We start from the raw sequence: 19961 nt of genomic DNA, 5'->3' as shown, positions 1-19961 counted from the left end.
ACAAATTAATTAATATGTGAATTTATTTGGATGTAAAAAAAACTTAGACCCGGCTCAGCCGGTGCCGACGGGCCGGGTCGGGTCCCGTTGGGTTTGGGCTAAAATCTTAAGCACTTACATTTTTTATAAGATGATCGGATCATAGTGTGATTTTCATTTTGGCTGCTGTCTCATTAAACCCATGCTGCGGGACGTGCGGGTGAATATTATATTATAGCCTATATTATATATATTAGCCTGCTATATTATTATTATATTCCCCGCGTAAACGCTACGTTCATGACCCCCCAAAATAACCATATTTGAACTGGGGACCCCCCCATTTTGTTTGATCTACAAGCTCGCCAGGCGTTGGGTGCTCCATTGTGGTCTCGACCCACAGGTTGAGAACCACTGCATTAAAAGCTCCAAGCAAGTTACATGTCTAGTAGGCTATGTTGTTGACCACGTAATGTAATGTTTTTGGTTTAGTGATAGGCTACTCCGTGGCGCGCGCGCGCCTCATTGTATGCTGTCCAAAATAACAGATCTGTAAGCTGTCGACACGACATGACGCAGCGCCGTTGATAGCTTGTATGTCTGTTATTTTGGGTAGGTAGGCGACACACATACGCATCGCAGCAATGTGTCTGGGTTTGAGAGGCTTTGATTGATGTAAACTTAAAGTTTAGCTCTGTTCGGGATTACTGAACAAAGGTGGATGATGAACGATAACGGGGACAATATGGATGTAAGTTAACTTTAACTGCGTCACTTCAGAGGAAACTATGGAGCAACTTCAGAGATGTTTACACACCCCTGGAATCCATTAGAACGGTGGAAATAGAACGATAACAGCCAACGTGAGTACATAGGCTATAGACCTTTCCTAAAACTGTCCAATTTATTATACCCATGTGCTACTGTTTGTCTGTGTACCACGTAGGAGCGTTGTCGCAACATGATGTAATTAATTATTTGGGAGCAGCCAGTGTGTACCAATAGTATACATATTTTAAATGGCTTTCATATACTATTCCGGATCTGACTAATATGACAAGCTTATTGTGAACACAATAGGCTACAAATTAATATAAAAATGTATTTGGATTAAAAAAAAAAGAAGAAGGAAAACAAGCCCAATGTGGCTTATAATAATCAGACCAGGCAACAGTGCAGAGAGGTAGATAGGCTAGAGCATATATTGGATCGGGATGACGGCTAGCGCAGTCTTCTCTTAAAGGCAATGGCTTCTGGCACGGTGATTGGTTTTATCATTGTAACGCCCAAACCACACCTATGCATAATGTAACGGGTAGCTCAGGTGTTTGGCGGGTGAGGGGGGTGCCATAGAATACCGAATTTTGCGGGGAAACGCCTCTTGCCTAGTCCGAAATCCCTAATTAGTGGTTTGTTCAAATTTCCCTTGGAATAGGGCCCTAAGGCTAAAAGGATCACACAAAAAAGTCTCGAGGACTTGTTTCCATTGTGGTCCTAAAGTAATACCTGTCAATGTTAGAATCAGAACACATCTGTGATGATATCATCATCATCATCTACACATTTAATTTAACTCTGAAGAGCGTAAAATGTTACCAAATGGACCCTATGATCCACAACATGATATAATGTATGATCTACAAAATCCAAGTATTAATTTAACTTTGAAGAGTGTACAAAATGGAACCAATTGGACCTGTAATAGTAATGATGTTGGGGAGTCAGGGTACTTTACTATAAGATATTAGACTAATAATATGATTATTTTACTGTTGTATTTCTACACAGTTTACTCATAAAATATAGAATCACCACGTTGGGTACATCTCTAAAGGTTTTACTGAGCAATTGAATTAATTATCTTTTTTGTAGGTAATTATTAGATTATTTAGTGTGTTGTATTGTGCTGTTTTCTAGTAACCAACCATGGCGATGTTCTTATTAGATTGTATATTAGTTTAGATTTGTTGCATTGATCTCTGTGTGTGTTTTTACTTTTCATAGCAGACTGAGGATGATTTTTGTAACCAAAACATGTATCTGTTTCCACTTTAAACCCTTTTGGGTAACACTTTTTTTTTTCTCACTAATCATTAAAGAATAATATTTTTGCATCTGCCAAACCTCTGTGGACATTCACTTTGTTATGTTGGTGTGTGAGTGTTCCTTTAGTCTTCTTAATGTGTTGAGTGACAGGAAGCTGAGGGTAGACAGACATACAACACATGACTCTGACTGGAATCAAACCAGAGACATTGGCTGCGGGTACATGGACAGTTTCATTCGGAATGAATACACTTCTATTCGGAATGAATGAATGGATGAATTCATTCAGAATAGAAATGCTCATGTAAACACCTCAATTGGAATAGAATATTCCATTCCAGTCTGACCCGAATGAATTTTCATTCGGGTTAGGAGGGGTGGTATAGACCGTTTGAATCGGGATATACCAATCGGAATTGACCATGTAAACACTTTATTCCAAACGCTCCTCTCTGTTTGGAATACATGCATTCCTTTGCGCATGTGCATGTCCGTGCTTATAGTGCTGTCAGAATTGTCCAAAAATGACCTATCAAATCTCTAATTCGGCCACGGTCGCTCTTGCGGGATAAAATGAATGATTCTATTCTATAGCGTCATTTAATAAGCCATGGTTAAGCCCAGACTTGTCCAGGAGAACGGACGCTCCAAGGATTGCTGGCCTAGGCTACACTTATATGGATCTTTTTCTAAACAGGTATTTTAGTCCTCAGTTTTTAAAAAGAATCCCTGGCCACATGACAAAGATTATTTTTTTAATCCCTGTCCACACGTAAACGCAGAAACGCATTGATCAGCTAGTTTCAATTTTAAATCAGATTTTACATTTATTTTATATATGAGGGGCCAAATACGTATACATTTTAATCACATGTTAAGGCCCAATACTGCAATAGCTGCATTGTTTTAATAGCATACGTGAACAAAAATAAATGAAAACTACATTATTAGGGCGCAGCTGCAGCGAAAACAGATGAGTTTTACCGTAGGCTAGCCTACGTTTTACCGTGTCTGGTACCAATACAAAAAAATAAACTGGTCTGAACTTGTAGATCTGCTACTTTTGCAATAAAACGGCGATAACAAAGGAACACAGGCTTGTACCTAACCGCATACAACGCTGACTGGCCAGGAGTCGGTGCGTTGCTTACCGGCCTGTCTACGACCGACAGACCTCCGCTGCGGAGGCACAAGGGGGCTATTCATTGCCTCCTTCCATGCCCACCAGGGGAAGCTCTGCTCCGGGTAGTGGCCCCTGGTCCATGCCCGGGCTAGGCGGGAACCACTTTGCGCATGTCAAAAGTTATATTCCGAATGAATGCTTTGGTCATGTAAACGAGGAATACTTTTATTCAGGTCCCATGTAAACAGGTGAGTGGATCAGATTCCTCTATTCGGAATGAGTTCATTCGGAATGAATTCATTCTGAATGAATACATGATGGTCCATGTACCCGCAGCCATTGTAACCACATGGTCGTCTCTGTGACTATTTACCTACTAGTGACTCTTCACCAATCAGTGTGCCACATTCATTATCTTCTGACATAATTCTTCTGAGATAAAATAATTCTGCAATATGATAGGGATGGGGATCGTTCATTTGTAGCAATTCTGATCCCTTAATCCATCCTGTTTATCGGTCCAATTCATTATCAATCCCACTATCGATCATTTTCTATTGTTGGTAGTTGTTGGCAAATTGATGCTAATCTGGGGGCATTTTCATTAAAAAAAAGTGTTGTCAATGTGCTGTGTTTCACTCAGCTAATGTGAGACTGATTACAGAGCTGTTCTAGTAGTAGTGGAAATGAGATCTGATGCATTTTTGGAAGAAACAGCAGCTACTGTGTTAACCCATTAAAACCGGGAACGCATCTGTGTGTCGTAGCACGGCACCGAGTGCCGCGCTATGAGCTTGTAGATCTGCTATATTTTTTTAATCTTGAAAATGTGTGCAAATCTTTGAATATATATATATGTTTTAAAGCGAACATTTTTAACTCCGACCTGTGCTTCTGGGGGTCCCTGGAACAACATATTTTGAGATGGGGGTTCGCGGCCAAATACATATAATTTTGGGGGTGCTTGACATGGAAAAGTAGGAGCACCACTGATATAGCAACATACTTTTTTTCTTTTCTTTTTTACTGTTAGGATTTAGAAGACATTTGCAGAATATATATTCAAAGATTTGCACAAATTTAATAAAAGAAATAGCAGATCTACAAGCTCATAGCACGGCACTCGGTGCCGCACTATGAGCTTGTATATCTGCTATTTTTGAATAGCCAAAGAAATCTAAAGTGACACAGATACTTTCCTGGATTGAATGGGTTAAAACCAAACCAGTTTCTAATATGGTTTGTGTGTGCGTGTGTGTGTGTGTGTGTGTTAGTGCACGTGTGTGTGTGCGTGCGTGTGTGTGTGTTAGTGCACGTGTGTGTGTGCGTGTGTGTGTGTGTGTGTGTGTGTTAGTGCACGTGTGTGTGTGTGTGTGTGCGTGCGTGTGTGTTGCTTCCTCTTGGCTCCCAAACAGTGGAATAAACTCCATTGCAGTCAGAACTGCAGACTCACTCCCAATGTTCCACTGTGTAGTCCACACATGGGCAACATACGGCCCAGGGTCCGGACCCGGCCCTTTGACCATCTCAATCCGGCCCGCCAAGTCCTGAGGCGATTGTTAAAAAAATCTTCATAGCACGGCACTCGGTGCCGCGCTATGAACTTGTATATCTGCTATTTTTGAATAGCCAAAGAAATCTAAAGTGACACAGATGCGTCTCCAGGTCTTAAAGGATTAAAAGAATCAAAAATGACACCCCCAAATAATCTACATTCTAAAGGGCTGCCATATGTTAATTGAACTCGACTCCAATTAATAGTAATCGATATTTACCATTTGAGTACATACCTGCATTACTCCATCCGTATGTACCCAAATGTTTTATGTTTATAATGTAATAGTGAAACCTATGCCTGGAGTACATCATTATAAAAGTGAAGAAAAGGCTGCACGCTCATATCCACGATGCAGGATAATTTATTAAATGAATACCAACGTTTCGACCTGGAAAGGTCTTCTTCGGACAATCTCTGAAGAAGGCCTTTCCAGGTCAAAACATTGGTATTCATTTATGAAATTATCCTGCATAGTGGCTATAAGTGTGCGGCCTTATCAATACTGGTGTGCGCCCTTCTCCTGTTATTTTTTGTCCATATTTATAACGTAATGCAATGCGTTTTATCAGTGACCTTTGGAGTGGTGCATATCAGATAAGATGCTGCATAACTTTATAAGCTCAATCAACAGTTGATATGGCATAGACGTGGATTGTTTCATGCAATAAACATGTTTAATGTTTAATCTTTTCATTGTTACCTTGTACAGAATACACCAGAGAGATACAGTACAGTACAGCTGTAAATACAAAAAAAGTTCAACATTTTGTAACAGAAAACTGTTGTTGTGAAAGCAAGGACCTTATTTTAAAGTAGTCTGGCATGTCTACCAAATTCATGCAGTTTTAACATAATTCAGCACTGTGTGTTTCAAGTTTCAATTCAATTGTACAATGTTTGGCCCTTCACTCAATTTATCGAAGTCAGTGTGGCCCTCTGGAAATAAATACTACCCACCCCTGGTGTAGTCTGAAGACCCAACTCTTCAGACTACACCTCACCCCCTACAGTAGCACTTCACTCTCTCTGTCCGCTCTTGTCACCTTTGTTCTATAGACACAGTAGTAGCTTACTATGCAGATATGTTTTGGTCACTTGTTCTAAGGTTTTCGTTACTTAGATTATAATTTTTTTCCTTCATCACAAATATTAAGTCCCTCAGCCGTTTTTGCATTTTCCAGACAAACAAACACGTGTACATAAGTGTGTGTGTGTCACTTACCTAGGCAAGCTATAAACCATTTTAAAGGTAATGGTGTGTGTGTGTGTGTGTGTGTGTGTGCGCGTGTGTGTGTGTGTGCGTGCGTGTGCGTGTGTGTGTGTGTGTGTGTGTGTGTGTGTGTGTGTGTGTGTGTGTGTGTGTGTGTGTGTGTGTGTGTGTGTGTGTGTGTGTGTGTGTGTGTGTGTGTGTGTGTGTGTGTGTGTGCTCAACGTTAACGTATTACTTTGCATGTGGGGACCAAAAGTCTCCACAAGGATGGATGAACATGTCTAACTTGACTTTCGAGGGACAATTTCGAGGTCCCAGTGAGGGTATTTTCATGTCAAATAAAGATTTTTAGACCTAAAGTTACAATTAGTATTAGACGCGTCAGAATTTGCATTGCGTGTCTGTACCTGCTTTCCCATAAATACCCTGTGAAGAAATCACACCACATACCTGTTTGATAACATACCTGATGAGTGAGGCACAAACAACCTGTGTGTGTGTGTGTGTGTGTGTGTGTGTGTGTGTGTGTGTGTGTGTGTGTGTGTGTGTGTGTGTGTGTGTGTGTGTGTGTGTGTGTGTGTGTGTGTGTGTGTGTGTGTGTGTGTGTGTGTGTGTGTGTGTGTGTGTGTGTGTGTGTGTCATAGCTCCGCCTACCAGACTCATCTGAGAGAAACCAGGAAACAGAGAGGTTGTTATTCTGCCACTCCACACGCAAAGAGACGGACAATATGGCTTACCTTCAGATCAAACACAACTTCCAGTGAGGGAGGACAAACTGTCTTTCTACAGCTACAGCTACATACAGAAGGGAATACTGTCCACTTGTACCTGCTGCTGACTCTGTATGACGCCGAATGGACTTTAACAAGAGCCAGGATTCACAGTGAAAGTAACCTTCAGGGAACATTCTAGAAGAGGGAGTGTTACCACCACTGACTGGTTGATTTCCTGGCTTAAGGAGAGTGTCTGTAGCTTCACTCAGAGTCCAAATGGCTTCCAAGTCGTCTCGCCCTGAAGAGGATTATTGCTGTCCTGTGTGTTGTGACATCTTTAAAGATCCTGTTATCTTGTCCTGTAGCCACAGCTTCTGTAAAGCCTGTCTGCAGGAATGGTGGAGAGAGAAGAAAATAAAGCAATGTCCAGTTTGTAAGGAGAGAGATTCAGTGGATCCACCCAGAAACCTGGCTCTGAAGAACCTGTGTGAGGCCTTCATACAGGAGAGACACCAGAGAGCTTCAACAGGGTCTGAGGTTCTCTGCAGTCTGCATGCTGAGAAACTCAAACTGTTCTGTCTGGAATGTCAACAGCCAGTGTGTGTTGTGTGTCGAGATGCTAAAAAACACACCGACCACAGATTCAGACCCATCGATGAAGCTGCACTTGATCACAAGGAGGAAGTCCAGAAATCACTGAAGCCTTTACAGGAGAAACTAGAGGTCTTTAATAAAGCTAAAACAAACTATGATCAAACAGCAGAACACATTCAGTTCCAGACTCAGAACACAGAGATGCAGATTAAAGAACAGTTTAAGAAGATGCGTCAGTTTCTACAAGAGGAAGAGGATGCTAAGATCGCTGCACTGATGGAGGAAGAGCAGCAGAAGAGTCAGATGATGAAGGAGATGACTGAGGATCTAAACAGAGCCATCTCAACCCTTTCAAACACAATCAGAGCCATAGAGGAGGAGCTGAGAGCTGAACACATCTCATTCCTGCAGAACTACAAGACCACAATGCAAAGAGTCCAGTTCACACTGCAGGACCCACAGCCGGTCTCAGGAGCACTGATAGACGTGACCAAACACCTGAACAACCTGACCTTCAGAGTCTGGGACAAGATGAAGGACATTGTCTCCTACACTCCTGTCATTCTGGACCCCAACACTGCCCGTCCAGGCCTCATCCTGTCTGATGATCTGACCAGTGTGAGACTTGGAGAGAAACAGCATTTTCCTGACAACCCAGAGAGGTTTGACCACTTTGCCCATGTCCTGGGTTCTGAGGGATTTAACTCAGGGACTCACAGCTGGGATGTTGAGGTTGGAGACAATACACTCTGGTCAGTAGGTCTGTTAGCAGAGTCCTTTCAGAGGAAGGGAAACAAAGTGGGTCAGGCCTGGAGAATAAGGTTAACTAAAGGTAAATACACAGCAGGCTACTCACCAGTCCCAGTCACTGTTCTCTCAGTGAAGCAGAAACCCCAGAGGATCAGAGTCCAGCTGGACTGGAATGAAGGAAAGCTGTCCTTCTCTGATCCTGACACTAACACACACCTACACACCATCACACACACTTTCACTGACACACTCTTTCCATACATTTACACTGGTCAGATTGGTGGTTCTCTGAAGATGTTACCAGGGAAGGTCAGTGTAACACAGGATGATGAGGATTATATTGATATATTGATTGATTTATTTATTGATTGATTGATTGATTGATTGATTCTTTATTAATCAAAACAATTTAACAGCACAGAGGTACAGTAGAACATTTAGGCTAACAGGATCACACACAGAAAAGTCCTGAGGACTTGTTTCCATTGTGGTCCTAAAGTAATACCTGTCAATGTTAGAATCAGAACACTCTGATCTGTGATGACATCATCATCATCATCATCATCATCATCTACACAGTAAAATACAAGTATTCATTTAACTTTGAAGAGTGTACAGAATGGAACCAAATGGACCTGTAATAGTAATAATGTTGGGGAGTCAGGGTACTTTACTATAAGAGATTAGACTAATAATATGATTATTTTACTGTTGTATTTCTACACAGTTTACTCATACAATATAGAATCACCACGTTGGGTACATCTCTAAAGGTTTTACTGAGCAATTGAATTAATTACTTTTTTTGTAGGTAATTATTATATTATTTAGTGTGTTGTATTGTGCTGTTTTCTATTAACCAACCATGGAGATGTTCTTTAACATTAGATTGTATATTAGCTTACAATTGTTGCATTGATCTCTGTGTGTGTTCTGAGCCCTGTAACATGAATGATCCTCTGATTGACTATCTTGTCCCTACAAATAGGACACAGGCATGTTTTTACTTTTCATGGTAGACTGAGGATGTTTTTTGTAACCAAAACATGTATATGTTCCCACTTTAAACCCTTTTTGGTAACACTTTATCACTATATGGATAATTAAAGAATAATTCTATCTGCCAAACCTCTGTGAACATTCACTTTATTTTGGTGTGAGTGTTCTTTTAGTCTTCTTAGTGTGTTGAGTGACAGGAAGCTGAGGGTAGACAGACATACAACACATGACTCTTTATGGAATCAAACCAGAGACATTGTAACCACATGGTCGTCTCTGTGACTATTTATCTACTAGTGACTCTTCACCAACCAGTGTGCCACATTCATTTTCTTCTGACATATTCTTCTGAGATAAAATAATTCTGCAATATGATAGGAATGGGGATCGTTCATTTGCAGTAATTTTGATCTCTTAATCCATCCTGCTTATCGGTCCAATTCATTATCAATCCCACCATTGATCCTTTTCTATTGTTGGTAGTTGTTGGCAAATTGATGCTAATCTGGGGGCATTTTCATAAACTCTTTGCGATGTTGATTGATTGATTGATTGAATACTTTATTAGCAGTTTGCCAAAAAAACAGGAAAGTACAGTTCAATACAAGGTCTGCTTTGAGGATTTTAAGAATATCATTTATATAGCATATATTCTGACAGATGCTATAGGATTGATGTTTACAGTATATCTGGTATCCTAGTGTCTTTGAGGCACTACATTTGTTCTCTCTGCACTCATGTGACCAGTGGTGGAAAGTAGCTAAGTACATTTACTCAAGTACTGTACTTATAAAATGTTTAGTTACTTTTTACTTTACTGGAGTATTTCCAATTTCCAATACTTTTACTTCTACTCTCAGAGGCAAATATTGTACTTTTACTCCACTACAATTATTTGAAAACTTAAGCTACCAGTTACTTTGTAGACATAAATTATTATATTATAAAACATACATTAATAAGTTTAGCCCTATTTTATAAATAGGCTATTTGAAAATAGCAGATCTACAAGCTCACAACGTGTCGCATCGTGTGAGCTTGTAGATCTGCGATTTTCAAACATTTTTGTAGTTTTACTTTGTATATTAAGTATATTTTGATGCCAATATACTTTTGTACTTTTACTCAAGTAACATTTTGAACACCGGCCTTTTACTTGTAACAGAGTATTTTTATAATGTGGTATTCCTACTTTTACTTAAGGCTTGGGGCGGCCATAGCTGAGTGGTTAGTGAGCCCGCCTAGGGAACCAGCTGGCCCTGGTTGCCCCAGGTTTGATTCCAGGCTATCCCAGCATATGTGCCGATGATATGAAATTTGTCCCTGAGCAAGACTCTTAACCCCAATTGCTCACAGGTTCTCATTGGAAACAAGACCGCAAGGACTTTCATGAACGACCTGTTAAAAGGAATTATCCTTATCCTTTAAAATATCTGAGTACTTCTTCCACCACTGCATGTGACTTCACTTTGCTGTTTGTTGACTAGAGTTCATGCATACTCTGCTTATTTCAATCTCGCACTTGTAAGTCGGCGTCTGCTAAATGCCTAAATTGTGAATGCAATTGGATGAGACGCGGTACGTTGGCTCAGCTGGTTTTCCATTGGGCAAAAGTACCTTTAGGACCTGTAAACAGAGCTCGTGTCACATTGCATTACGAAAACTAGCTTACAAAACTAAATTTGCTTTATTTGCTGTTAGTAGCAGTTTACATGTAAGCAGGGGTAACTCGGTATAAAGATTTTGGAACAAGTAGCAATATTTCAAGACTTATAGCTGTCACACATGAGATTGAGCGTCATGACTGTAGCCCTGATTTAGCCCATTACAACCAGGAAAGCATCAGTGTCATTTTAGATTTTAGCATTGGCTATTAAAAAATAGCAGATATACAAGCTCACAGTGTGTCAGTTCGTGCCATGCTGCAAGCTTGTACATCTACTATTTTATTGAACATTTGTGAAAAATCTTGAAAGTGTTTGAAATTTTTTTTTTTTTTTTTTTTTTTTAAATATCTTAATTCTCTTCTGGGGGTCCCTGGCACAAAACATTTTCAGATGGGGGTCCGTGTGGCCAAATACACATCAATTTGTGGGTCCCTGGCACAAAAACTTTTGAGAACTACTGATTTAGAAGGCATTTGTAGAATCGGCCTCTGGTCTTAATGGGTTAAATTGACAAGCTGAATATATAGGCGGAGGGTCAGTCTGTTTCACTTCCTCATTACAGAATGGAGTCAGTGCCCTTCTCTCTCTCTCTGCTGACACAAACACACACTATAGTACAACCTTTAGAGAGACACAACCTCCTCCACACTCTGACACGCTGTGAGCCTGATAGAGCCCACAGTGTTTTAATAAGACCCAAAGGCTCTCATTAACAACTGTCACTACTGTGCTACGGCCTGGCTCTCTGCATAGAGGCTAGCCGTCTATGACCGGGGCCTGTGTGTGTGTGTGTGTGTGTGTGTGTGTGTGTGTGTGTGTGTGTGTGTGTGTGTGTGTGTGTGTGTGTGTGTGTGTGTGTGTGTTTTTGAGGATGTGTGTGTGTGTGTGTGTGTGTGTGTGTGTGTGTGTGTGTGTGTGTGTGTGTGTGTGTGTGTGTGTGTGTGTGTGTGTGTGTGTGTGTGTGTGTGTGTGTGTGTGTGTGTGTGTGTGTGTGTGTGTTTTTTAGGATGTGTGTGTGTGTGTGTGTGTGTGTGTGTGTGTGTGTGTGTGTGTGTGTGTGTGTGTGTGTGTGTGTGTGTGTGTGTGTGCGTGAGTGAGTCTGGATCTTGCAAACCTCAGTCCATTGTACCTCCACTATTATGATTATTTTCACATAATTTTTGAAATATTAAATTTAAATTTCTATAATAAACCTTGCCCAAAAGTTTGAGTCATATCATAGATCAGTGGACCCCCAAAATTATATGTATTTGGCTGCGGACCCCCATCTGAGAAATATTTTGTGCCAGGGAGGGACCTCCAGAAGCAAAGTTTTTAGTTAAAAATGTTATCCAAAGATTTGCACAAATTTTCAAGATTTCATATCTTTGGAAATGTGCTCATAGCGTGCTCATTGTTCATTTGCTCAAGCTCAGAGTGTGTCACTTTGTGCCGTGCTATGAGCTTGTAGATCTGCTATTTTTAAATAGCCTGGTACCTCCCCAAGGACCCCTGGGGGTCCCTAGACCCCACTTTGAAAACAAATGTCATAGATATGTCATAGATGACTGCCACAGGCTGGACACATCCTGACACCGTTTCCCCAGAGCCACATGATTTCCTAGTTGTTGCTGTTGATGTTTTCATGTAATTGATAAAGTATTCGCAGCATTTCATAGAGATCGGTGCAGGCGTTGAGAAAACAATCTTTAACCCATTAAAAGACCTGAAGCCAATTCTACAAATGTCTTCTAAATCCTAGTTTTCTGAAAAACCTATGTTTCTATATCAGTGATTCTCAAACGTTTTCATGTCAAGAACCCCCAAAATTATATGTATTTGGCCACGGACCCCCATCTAAAAAATATTTAGTTCCAGGGACCCCCAGAAGCGAAGAATGGAGTTAAAAAGGTTCGCTTTAAGTTTAAGATTTGCACACGTTTTCACGATTTTTCAAAAATAGCAGATCTACAAGCTCGTAGCGCGGCACTCGGTGCCGCGCTATGAGCTTGTATATCTGCTATTTTTGAATAGCCAAAGTGTAAAATAATGCTTTTTAGCTCAAATGAAAAAGTAACTCGTTTTTTTTGCGTATAAGCCTATAGAGCAGCAGGGTCCCCCCCTCAGTCTGTTTCCCCCCAAGGGCCAAATTATGTCAAGGATATACCGAGGCGGAGGGTGTACCGCATCATGCGTGGGGGGGGGGGTTGTCCCCTGATGACGGTAGCTCGTTTATCAGACCGATAAGATAGTGTCAGCGACTCAGTGGGGAGATTTAGAGAATCAATGAAGTTGCGCTGATCGCACGGATTACACAACCGTGTAATGAGCCTCTCCTGTTGTAGACACGGAATGTTGACATGACAATGCCAACAGCGGATAAGCAAAAAAAAAAAAAAGGAAAAGCTGGTGGCTTGGAAAATTCACAGAATGGGGAGGAAGAGACTTATTATTTCACTCGCCCGCAACTGATCCGCTATTAATTAATATCGTCGGTGCTGTCAGGGCAGAAACCTCCTATCTCCAGTGGTGGAAAAAGTACCAAAATGTTTTACTTAAGTAAAAGTATCAATACTCCAATGCGGAAATACTGTTATATGTATACTTGTACTTATGTTACAAGTGCAAGTATGGTATTCAGAATTTACTTGAGTAAAAGTGCAAAAGTATTTGGCATCGTATCAAAATGTACTTAAAGTACCAAAAGTAAAAGCACTCATTATGCAGAAATCTTCCATTTCATGTTTTCAAAATGTTGAAATTCATTTGAAAATAGCCAAAGTCTATGTATGGCTAAAGTGGGTAATGTATGTTTTGTAATAATAATCAAAATCTTCAAAGTAACTAGTAACTAAAGTTTTCAAATAATTGTAGTGGAGTAAAAGTATAATATTTGCCTCAAAATGTACCTCAAAATTTTAACTTAAGTACAGTGCTTGAGTAAATGTACTTACTTACTTTACACCACTGTCCTATCTCCATGTTATAACTTTCTGCGTTTTTTCGTAAATTAACACCATACATGATCATACTACAGCATCGCGCCGCGTTTCGAGCTTGTAGATCTGCTACTTTTGATGCTTTTTGAATTTGAAATCGTGAAAAGTAACAGTTTTGGACATATGAGGTTTCCACCCGACAGAGACAATATGTAAAATATCATGACCCAAATCCGCCCGCCCGGCTAAATTATACTGGATATAAGATATATGATCCTATACTGTATATCCACTCCGGATGTAGGATAGAACTTAATTGATCCCACAAGGAAAACGCTGCGGGATCCACTGACATGATGCGGCGATCTCTAATGTATGTACAGGCCGCATAACATTACTTTGTATTTAACAGATGCACATTATCAATAGCAGTTTGAAAATCCACAATGTCTTTGAATACGTTTAGATCCGTGATAAAATGTTGCGTGCCATCTCAGCCAATCAGGATACAGGGATTATCCATCTAGATGGTTTTGTATTGTGGCAACGCTTGAGAGCAGCAAAAAAACATGTATTATTAATGATGAGACAAAGAGAGATGTTGTGGAAATTCGGGTACATTATGCAGTAAAATCCTCAGAGAGTGTACAAACCAAAAGGACATGCATTGTACATTTGTACACTCTCTGAGTTTAAAGGGCAAGACCACTTTGGTAGAGGTTTGGGTTGTGTAGTATACCTTGCCATGATGTAACTCCAAAGGTGGACAAGAAATCAAAGATATTTGCTCCATTGATTAGAAATTGATGATTCAAAATATGATCCTCATTGACTTACATTGTACAGTGAAACAGCTCTCTTTTAGCCTGTAAACGAACACAAACAAAGTTTATTAGAAAGAAAACCTGGGCTGGATCCGTGGATCCCGATCTTCAAATAGTAAATTCAACACGAAGTTGACATTTTTATAGTAATAAAAAACGGTGCTGGGTTTGGTGATGTTCTATATTGTCTGAATCAACTTTGTTTTTGCAATTCTTTTGAAAATTGTGAAAATTTGTGCAAATCTTAAAATGTTTTACTCAAATCTTTTCCTCTGGGGGATTCTACAAATGTCTTCTAAATCCTAACAAAAAAAAACCTATGTTGCTATAATATCAGTGGTTCTCAAACTTGTTTCATGTCAAGGACCACCACAATGTATTTGGCCCCGGACCCCCATCTGAAAATATTTTGTTCCACGGACCCCCAGAAGCAAAGATTTGAGTTAAAAATGTACTTATATATTCAAAGATTTGCACACATTTTCACAGCTTTCTTTTAAAAAATAGCAGATCTACAAGCTCATAGCGCGGCACTCGGTGCCGCGCTATGAGCTTGTATATCTGCTATTTTTGAATAGCCAAAGAAATCTTAAAATGACACAGATGCGTTCCGTTCCCAGGTCTTAAAGGGTTAAGAGCCAGAGGTGTGTTTCGCTGCCCAGGACAAATATTTTGAGTCAGGTCTGGTTCTTCTTCTTCTTCCCATTGAGAGCCACCAGATCACATGATGTTTATGCTCTGACACACACACACACACACACACACACACACACACACACACACACACACACACACACACACACACACACACAAATGATGCAGCAGGCAGTGCCGGGTACAAAGCGGAGGATTCCTGAGCTAGAAAGAATGCAGGCGGAGATGAAAGGTTCCGATGAGGGGAGAGAGAGAGAGAGAGAGAGAGAGAGAGAGAGAGAGAGAGGTGTGTGAAGGAGATATGAAGGATTGTGTGCTCACATGAAGGGGTGCTATGAAGGATTGTGTGTCCAGATGAAGGGGGGTTATGAAGGATTTGGTGCCAGGCCCCATCAGGGTCTCTCTCGGGGACGGAGAGAGGGAGACGGATTAATGACCTGATTGAATAATGACGCGTGCGCACGCAGGAGAGAGAGACAGAGAGACAGAGAGTGAAAGCGAGAGAGACAGACAGACAGACAGACAGACACAGGCACTGTCCATTGGGTGTGAGGCAGACTACTGAGAGATATGCATGCCGGTCTCTCATGGCTCAGAGTAGAGCAGAGGGTTGGCATGCAATGTAGTGAGTTTCTTTAGGAATATTTGTCATAGTTAACAACCAGTTTGTCTGTACTCACAAATACATTATGTGAGAGATCATCATAGTCATGCTATACCAGGCAGGCTACTAGGGGTCACATGGTTAAACTTTGATCACTGAAGCACCCATTAAGACAAGTTTTAAGAAACTGCTACTTTGGTGGCAGCTAATGGGGATCTGAATTAATAAAGAAGGAATAAAGACAGACAGACAGACAGACAGACAGACAGACAGACAGAGAGAGAGAGATACGGAGAGAGAGAGAGAGAGAGAGAGAGAGAGAGAGAGAGAGAGAGAGAGAGAGAGAGAGAGAGAGAGAGAGAGAGAGAGAGAGAGAGAGAGAGAGAGAGAGAGAGAGAGGCGGAGAGACACAGAGAAACAGATAGGGAGAGATTAATGAGTTGAGCATACAAGGGTGTTGGTTGGGAGACTGATTGGGCGAGAGTGATCCAGAGAGATTTAGTTATAGACGGCAGAGAGAAACAGTGCCAGACACGGTTACATTACTGTTTTATATTACTATTTAATGAGCCTCATCTACATGCAGGCATGAACCCTCTTACACACCGTTTAAAGTAGCTGCATGTACATTCACATGCTATACGAATGTACAGTAGACACATAATTCTATTTCTAAAAATAGAAATACTTGAGTATTTCTAGTTTCGTACATACTTCTGCTCTACTACATCTCAGAGGAAAATGTTGTACTTTTTGGTCCACTACAATTACTTGACAGCTTTAGTTACTAGTTACTTTGCAGATTTAGATTATTATTATTACAAAACATACATTAACTGATACATGATGATGTATGTTATGTTAAGCTACCCAGCAGCACATAAAGTAATTAACCCCCCCCCCCCCTCCTCTACCAGCTGTAAAGTGATGAACACATTGATGCATTACTAATTACAATCCAATAACAATGGTTGTGAAATATAGACCTTTCCGCATAATGATTACAATTTACAATTTTGGCATTTAGCAGACGCTCTTAATCCAGAGCGATTTACAATAAGCAAGGTAAACACATACTGTACATAGAATGCATAGAGACAGTGTAGTGGCTCAAGAACCTAGGATCCTGCAGGCAAACCAAGAACCTAGCATCAGCCTAAACAATATCGCTGCTGTCGGGCAGAAACCTCTTATCTCTAAGTTTTTGTGTTTTTTCGTAAATTAACGACCTACTTGATCATTCTACTACAGCGTCACACAAAAGCATCAAAAGTAGCAGATCTACAAGCTCAAAACGTGACGCGAAGCGACGCGCTTTCAGCGTGTAGATCTGCTACTTTTGATGCTCTTTTTTTATTTGAATCCTAAAGAATAACAGTTTTGGACAGGTAAACAATGAACCTATAGCATTTATTTAAATAGCATGCTATCTAAATTACATTCTTAACAGTGTGGTCAAGAAAACAAACCCTGTAAGTACTTTTACTTTGGTAGCACTGTAAGTATATTTTGACGACAATACTTTTGTACTTTTACTCAAGTAAAGCATTATGGTATTGCTATACCTCTTCTACACACACAATCTGACTTCTTCAAACTTCTTCCGCCATATTTGAGTACTTCTTCCACCGCACATACACATCGTCTCTGTCGGGTGGAAACCTCGTACAAAACACAAAAATATCTACAAGCTCAAAACGCGTCGCTTCGCGTCGCGTTCAAGAAGGGCATTAATTTACAAGAAAAAAACACAAGCAGTTAGAATATGGAGATAGAAGGTTTGCACCCGACAACAGCGATATGCATATATGTTTGTGCTAATAGGCTGAGCGTCTTCTTTGATCAGCGGTGGTGGTGAGTGTCTAGCAGGGTGGAGGCTGAGCTCTTTATCGGTCACAGGGGTCGAGGTTTATGGAGTCCTCGCTCCGCATTCCCCCCGGCGACTCTCTGCATCTCAGCTAATCCCTGATTCAGCTCCACTGGGGTAACGAGTGCAGGTGCGTGCGGCACAAAGCCAAAAAGTGCGTGCGCCACCCCCACACACACACATACACGCAATAATCCATTAGGACCGGGAAAGCATGTGTCATTTTTAGATTTTAGCTATAACCGTTATTTTTATACTTTGGGCTATTTTTGAAAAACATTTTGTGTTGATTTTTTTATTTTTTTATTTTTTTAACAACATTTTTAACTCAAATCTTTGCTTCTGGGTGGGGGGTCCCTGGAACAGCATATTTTGATGGGGATCTGGAGGCCAAAAACATATAATTTTGGGGGTCCTTGACAAGAAAAAGTTTGAGCACCACTGATATAGCAACAATTTGTTGAGACATTTGACAGTTACAAATGTTCGCTTTAAAAAACGTATTTTCAAAGATTTGAACAAATTTTCACGATTTTTCAAAAATAGCAGATCTACAAGCTCATCGCGCAGCACCGAGTGCCGCGCGATGAGCTTGTATATCTGCTATTTTTGAATAGCCAAAGAAATCAAAAAAATTACACAGATGCTTTCCCTGGTTGAATGGGATAAACAAACAAAAAGTACACACACCAGCACACACTCAAGGATGAAAAGTAACTTAGAGTTCAAGGTCATGTTTTAGGAGAGCTGGAGAGTGTAGTGCAGGATGAGTTGAGTCCACAGTATTTCTTCTTTGTTTCTTTATTTCCTGCCAAAAAGATAAGAGGTTTCTGCCCGACAGCAACGATAGAAGGCGACTTTCTATCGTAACTTCCAATCCAATATTTATTAGGACATGATTAAAAACACATCGCTGAGTTTTGGTTTAACAAGATCAGTGGTTCTTCTAAACATTTTTTATTTAGCTGTGGACCTCCCTTTTCAAAGGGTTTTATGCCAGGGACACTCATGAACAAAAAAGCTGTGCAAAACTCTGATCTTGGAACCCTCAGAAGACAATATTTCAAGATTATTCCACATTTTTAACCACTTTTACCCTCATCCTAACCACTTTATTCTTCTCCATGTTATTATTCTTCAGTCAGAAAATAGCTGATATTCAAAGAAGAAAGAAAAAAAAGAACGCTTCCCATTGCAGCATGTTGTGAGCTTGTAGATCAGCTATTTTCTGTTTTTATTTTCTTTCTTCTTTTTTCTTTCTTCTTTGAATATCAGCTATTTTCTGACCGCCGAAGAATAACATGGATTTAAAGTGGTTAGGATTAGGGTAAACCCATTTTGCTGGGGACCCCCTGGAACCCCCTGGAACCCCCTCAAGTACCCCTGGGGGTCACCGGGCCACACTTTGAGAGCCACTGACCTAGGCATGGCAGTCAAGGTAGTTTTATTCTTAGTGCATTTCAACAACAAGGCAGTGCATTGTGCTTTACACCATTGGTTCTCAAAGTGGGGTCCGGGGACCCCAAGGGGTCCTTGGGGGGGTACCAGGGGGTCCCCAGCAAAATTAGTTAATATAGCGTCACAATCATTTTAACCACTTTAACCGTATTTTATACTTTGGCTATTGAAAAATAGCAGATATACAAGCTCATAGCGTATATCTGCTACTTTTGAAAAATCCCTGGCACAAAATATTTTTGAGATGGGGGGTCCGCAGCCAAATGCATTTCATTTTGGGGGTCCTTCACATGAAAAAGTTTGAGAACCACTGCTTTACACAGAACATCAAGCAAAGGAAACATAATTATACAATTAAATTAGGGGTTAGGGTTAAAACAAAAGAAGTAAAACAAAAAAAAACAGATACAGTTACATTACAGAAGAGAAAGAAAAAGTTAAGAAAAGTAACTCAATCAAAAGCAGTGGCAAACAGAAAGGTCTTTTGTTGTGTTTTAACCCATTAAGACCGGGAACGCATCTGTGTCACTTTAGATTTCTTCTGGCTATTCAAAAATAGCAGATATACAAGCTCATAGCACCGAGTGCCGCGCTCATATTTTGAGATACAAATGTTTGCTTTAGAAAATATATATTCAAAGATTTGCAAAGAATTTCACGATTTTTCAAAAATAGCAGATCTACAAGCTCGTAGCGCGGCACTCACCACGAGCTTGTAGATCTGCTATTTTTGAATAGCCCAAAGTATAAAATAATGGTTATAGCTCAAATCTAAAAATAACCCAGATGTTCCCGGGTTGAAAGGGTTAAAAAGAAATAAGAGTGGCAGCAGACCTACAGTTCTCTGGGAGATCATCGCTCCCGGTAGCCTGCCTAACAACGTCTCCACGTCCATCTCTCACATCATGTATTTGTTGTGAGCACAGCCAGGCAATTTGCTTTGTTTACTACAACATCTATCCCCTTAAAGAAAGCCATTACATTGCGTGCCAACCTC

The 19961-nt window shown here is 40.4% G+C and overlaps 2 protein-coding genes across 2 annotated transcripts in view; both read left to right on the top strand.

Annotated features, from left to right (window-relative positions):
- Positions 1–19961, top strand: part of samd10b (sterile alpha motif domain containing 10b) — a gene marked incomplete at its 5' end in the record, with an annotated part of 112126 nt that overhangs the window by 39911 nt on the left and 52254 nt on the right. The window lies entirely within an intron of this gene.
- On the top strand, positions 6626–9101 carry LOC308097647 (E3 ubiquitin-protein ligase TRIM39-like). The gene has a single exon (XM_080445571.1). It carries the CDS (start codon positions 6906–6908, stop codon positions 8343–8345), a length of 1440 nt encoding a protein of 479 aa, XP_080301697.1. The 5' UTR covers positions 6626–6905; the 3' UTR covers positions 8346–9101.

This window comes from Gymnoscopelus braueri (genome assembly GCF_963280865.1).
Source record: "Gymnoscopelus braueri genome assembly, chromosome: 12".
Lineage (NCBI taxonomy): Eukaryota > Metazoa > Chordata > Actinopteri > Myctophiformes > Myctophidae > Gymnoscopelus > Gymnoscopelus braueri.
This window is presented reverse-complemented; position numbering and strand designations above follow the sequence as displayed.

Coding starts and splice junctions, on each gene's coding strand:
- LOC308097647 (XM_080445571.1), top strand. CDS start 6,906: ATGGCTTCCAAGTCGTCTCGCCCTGAAGAGGATTATTGCTGTCCTGTG.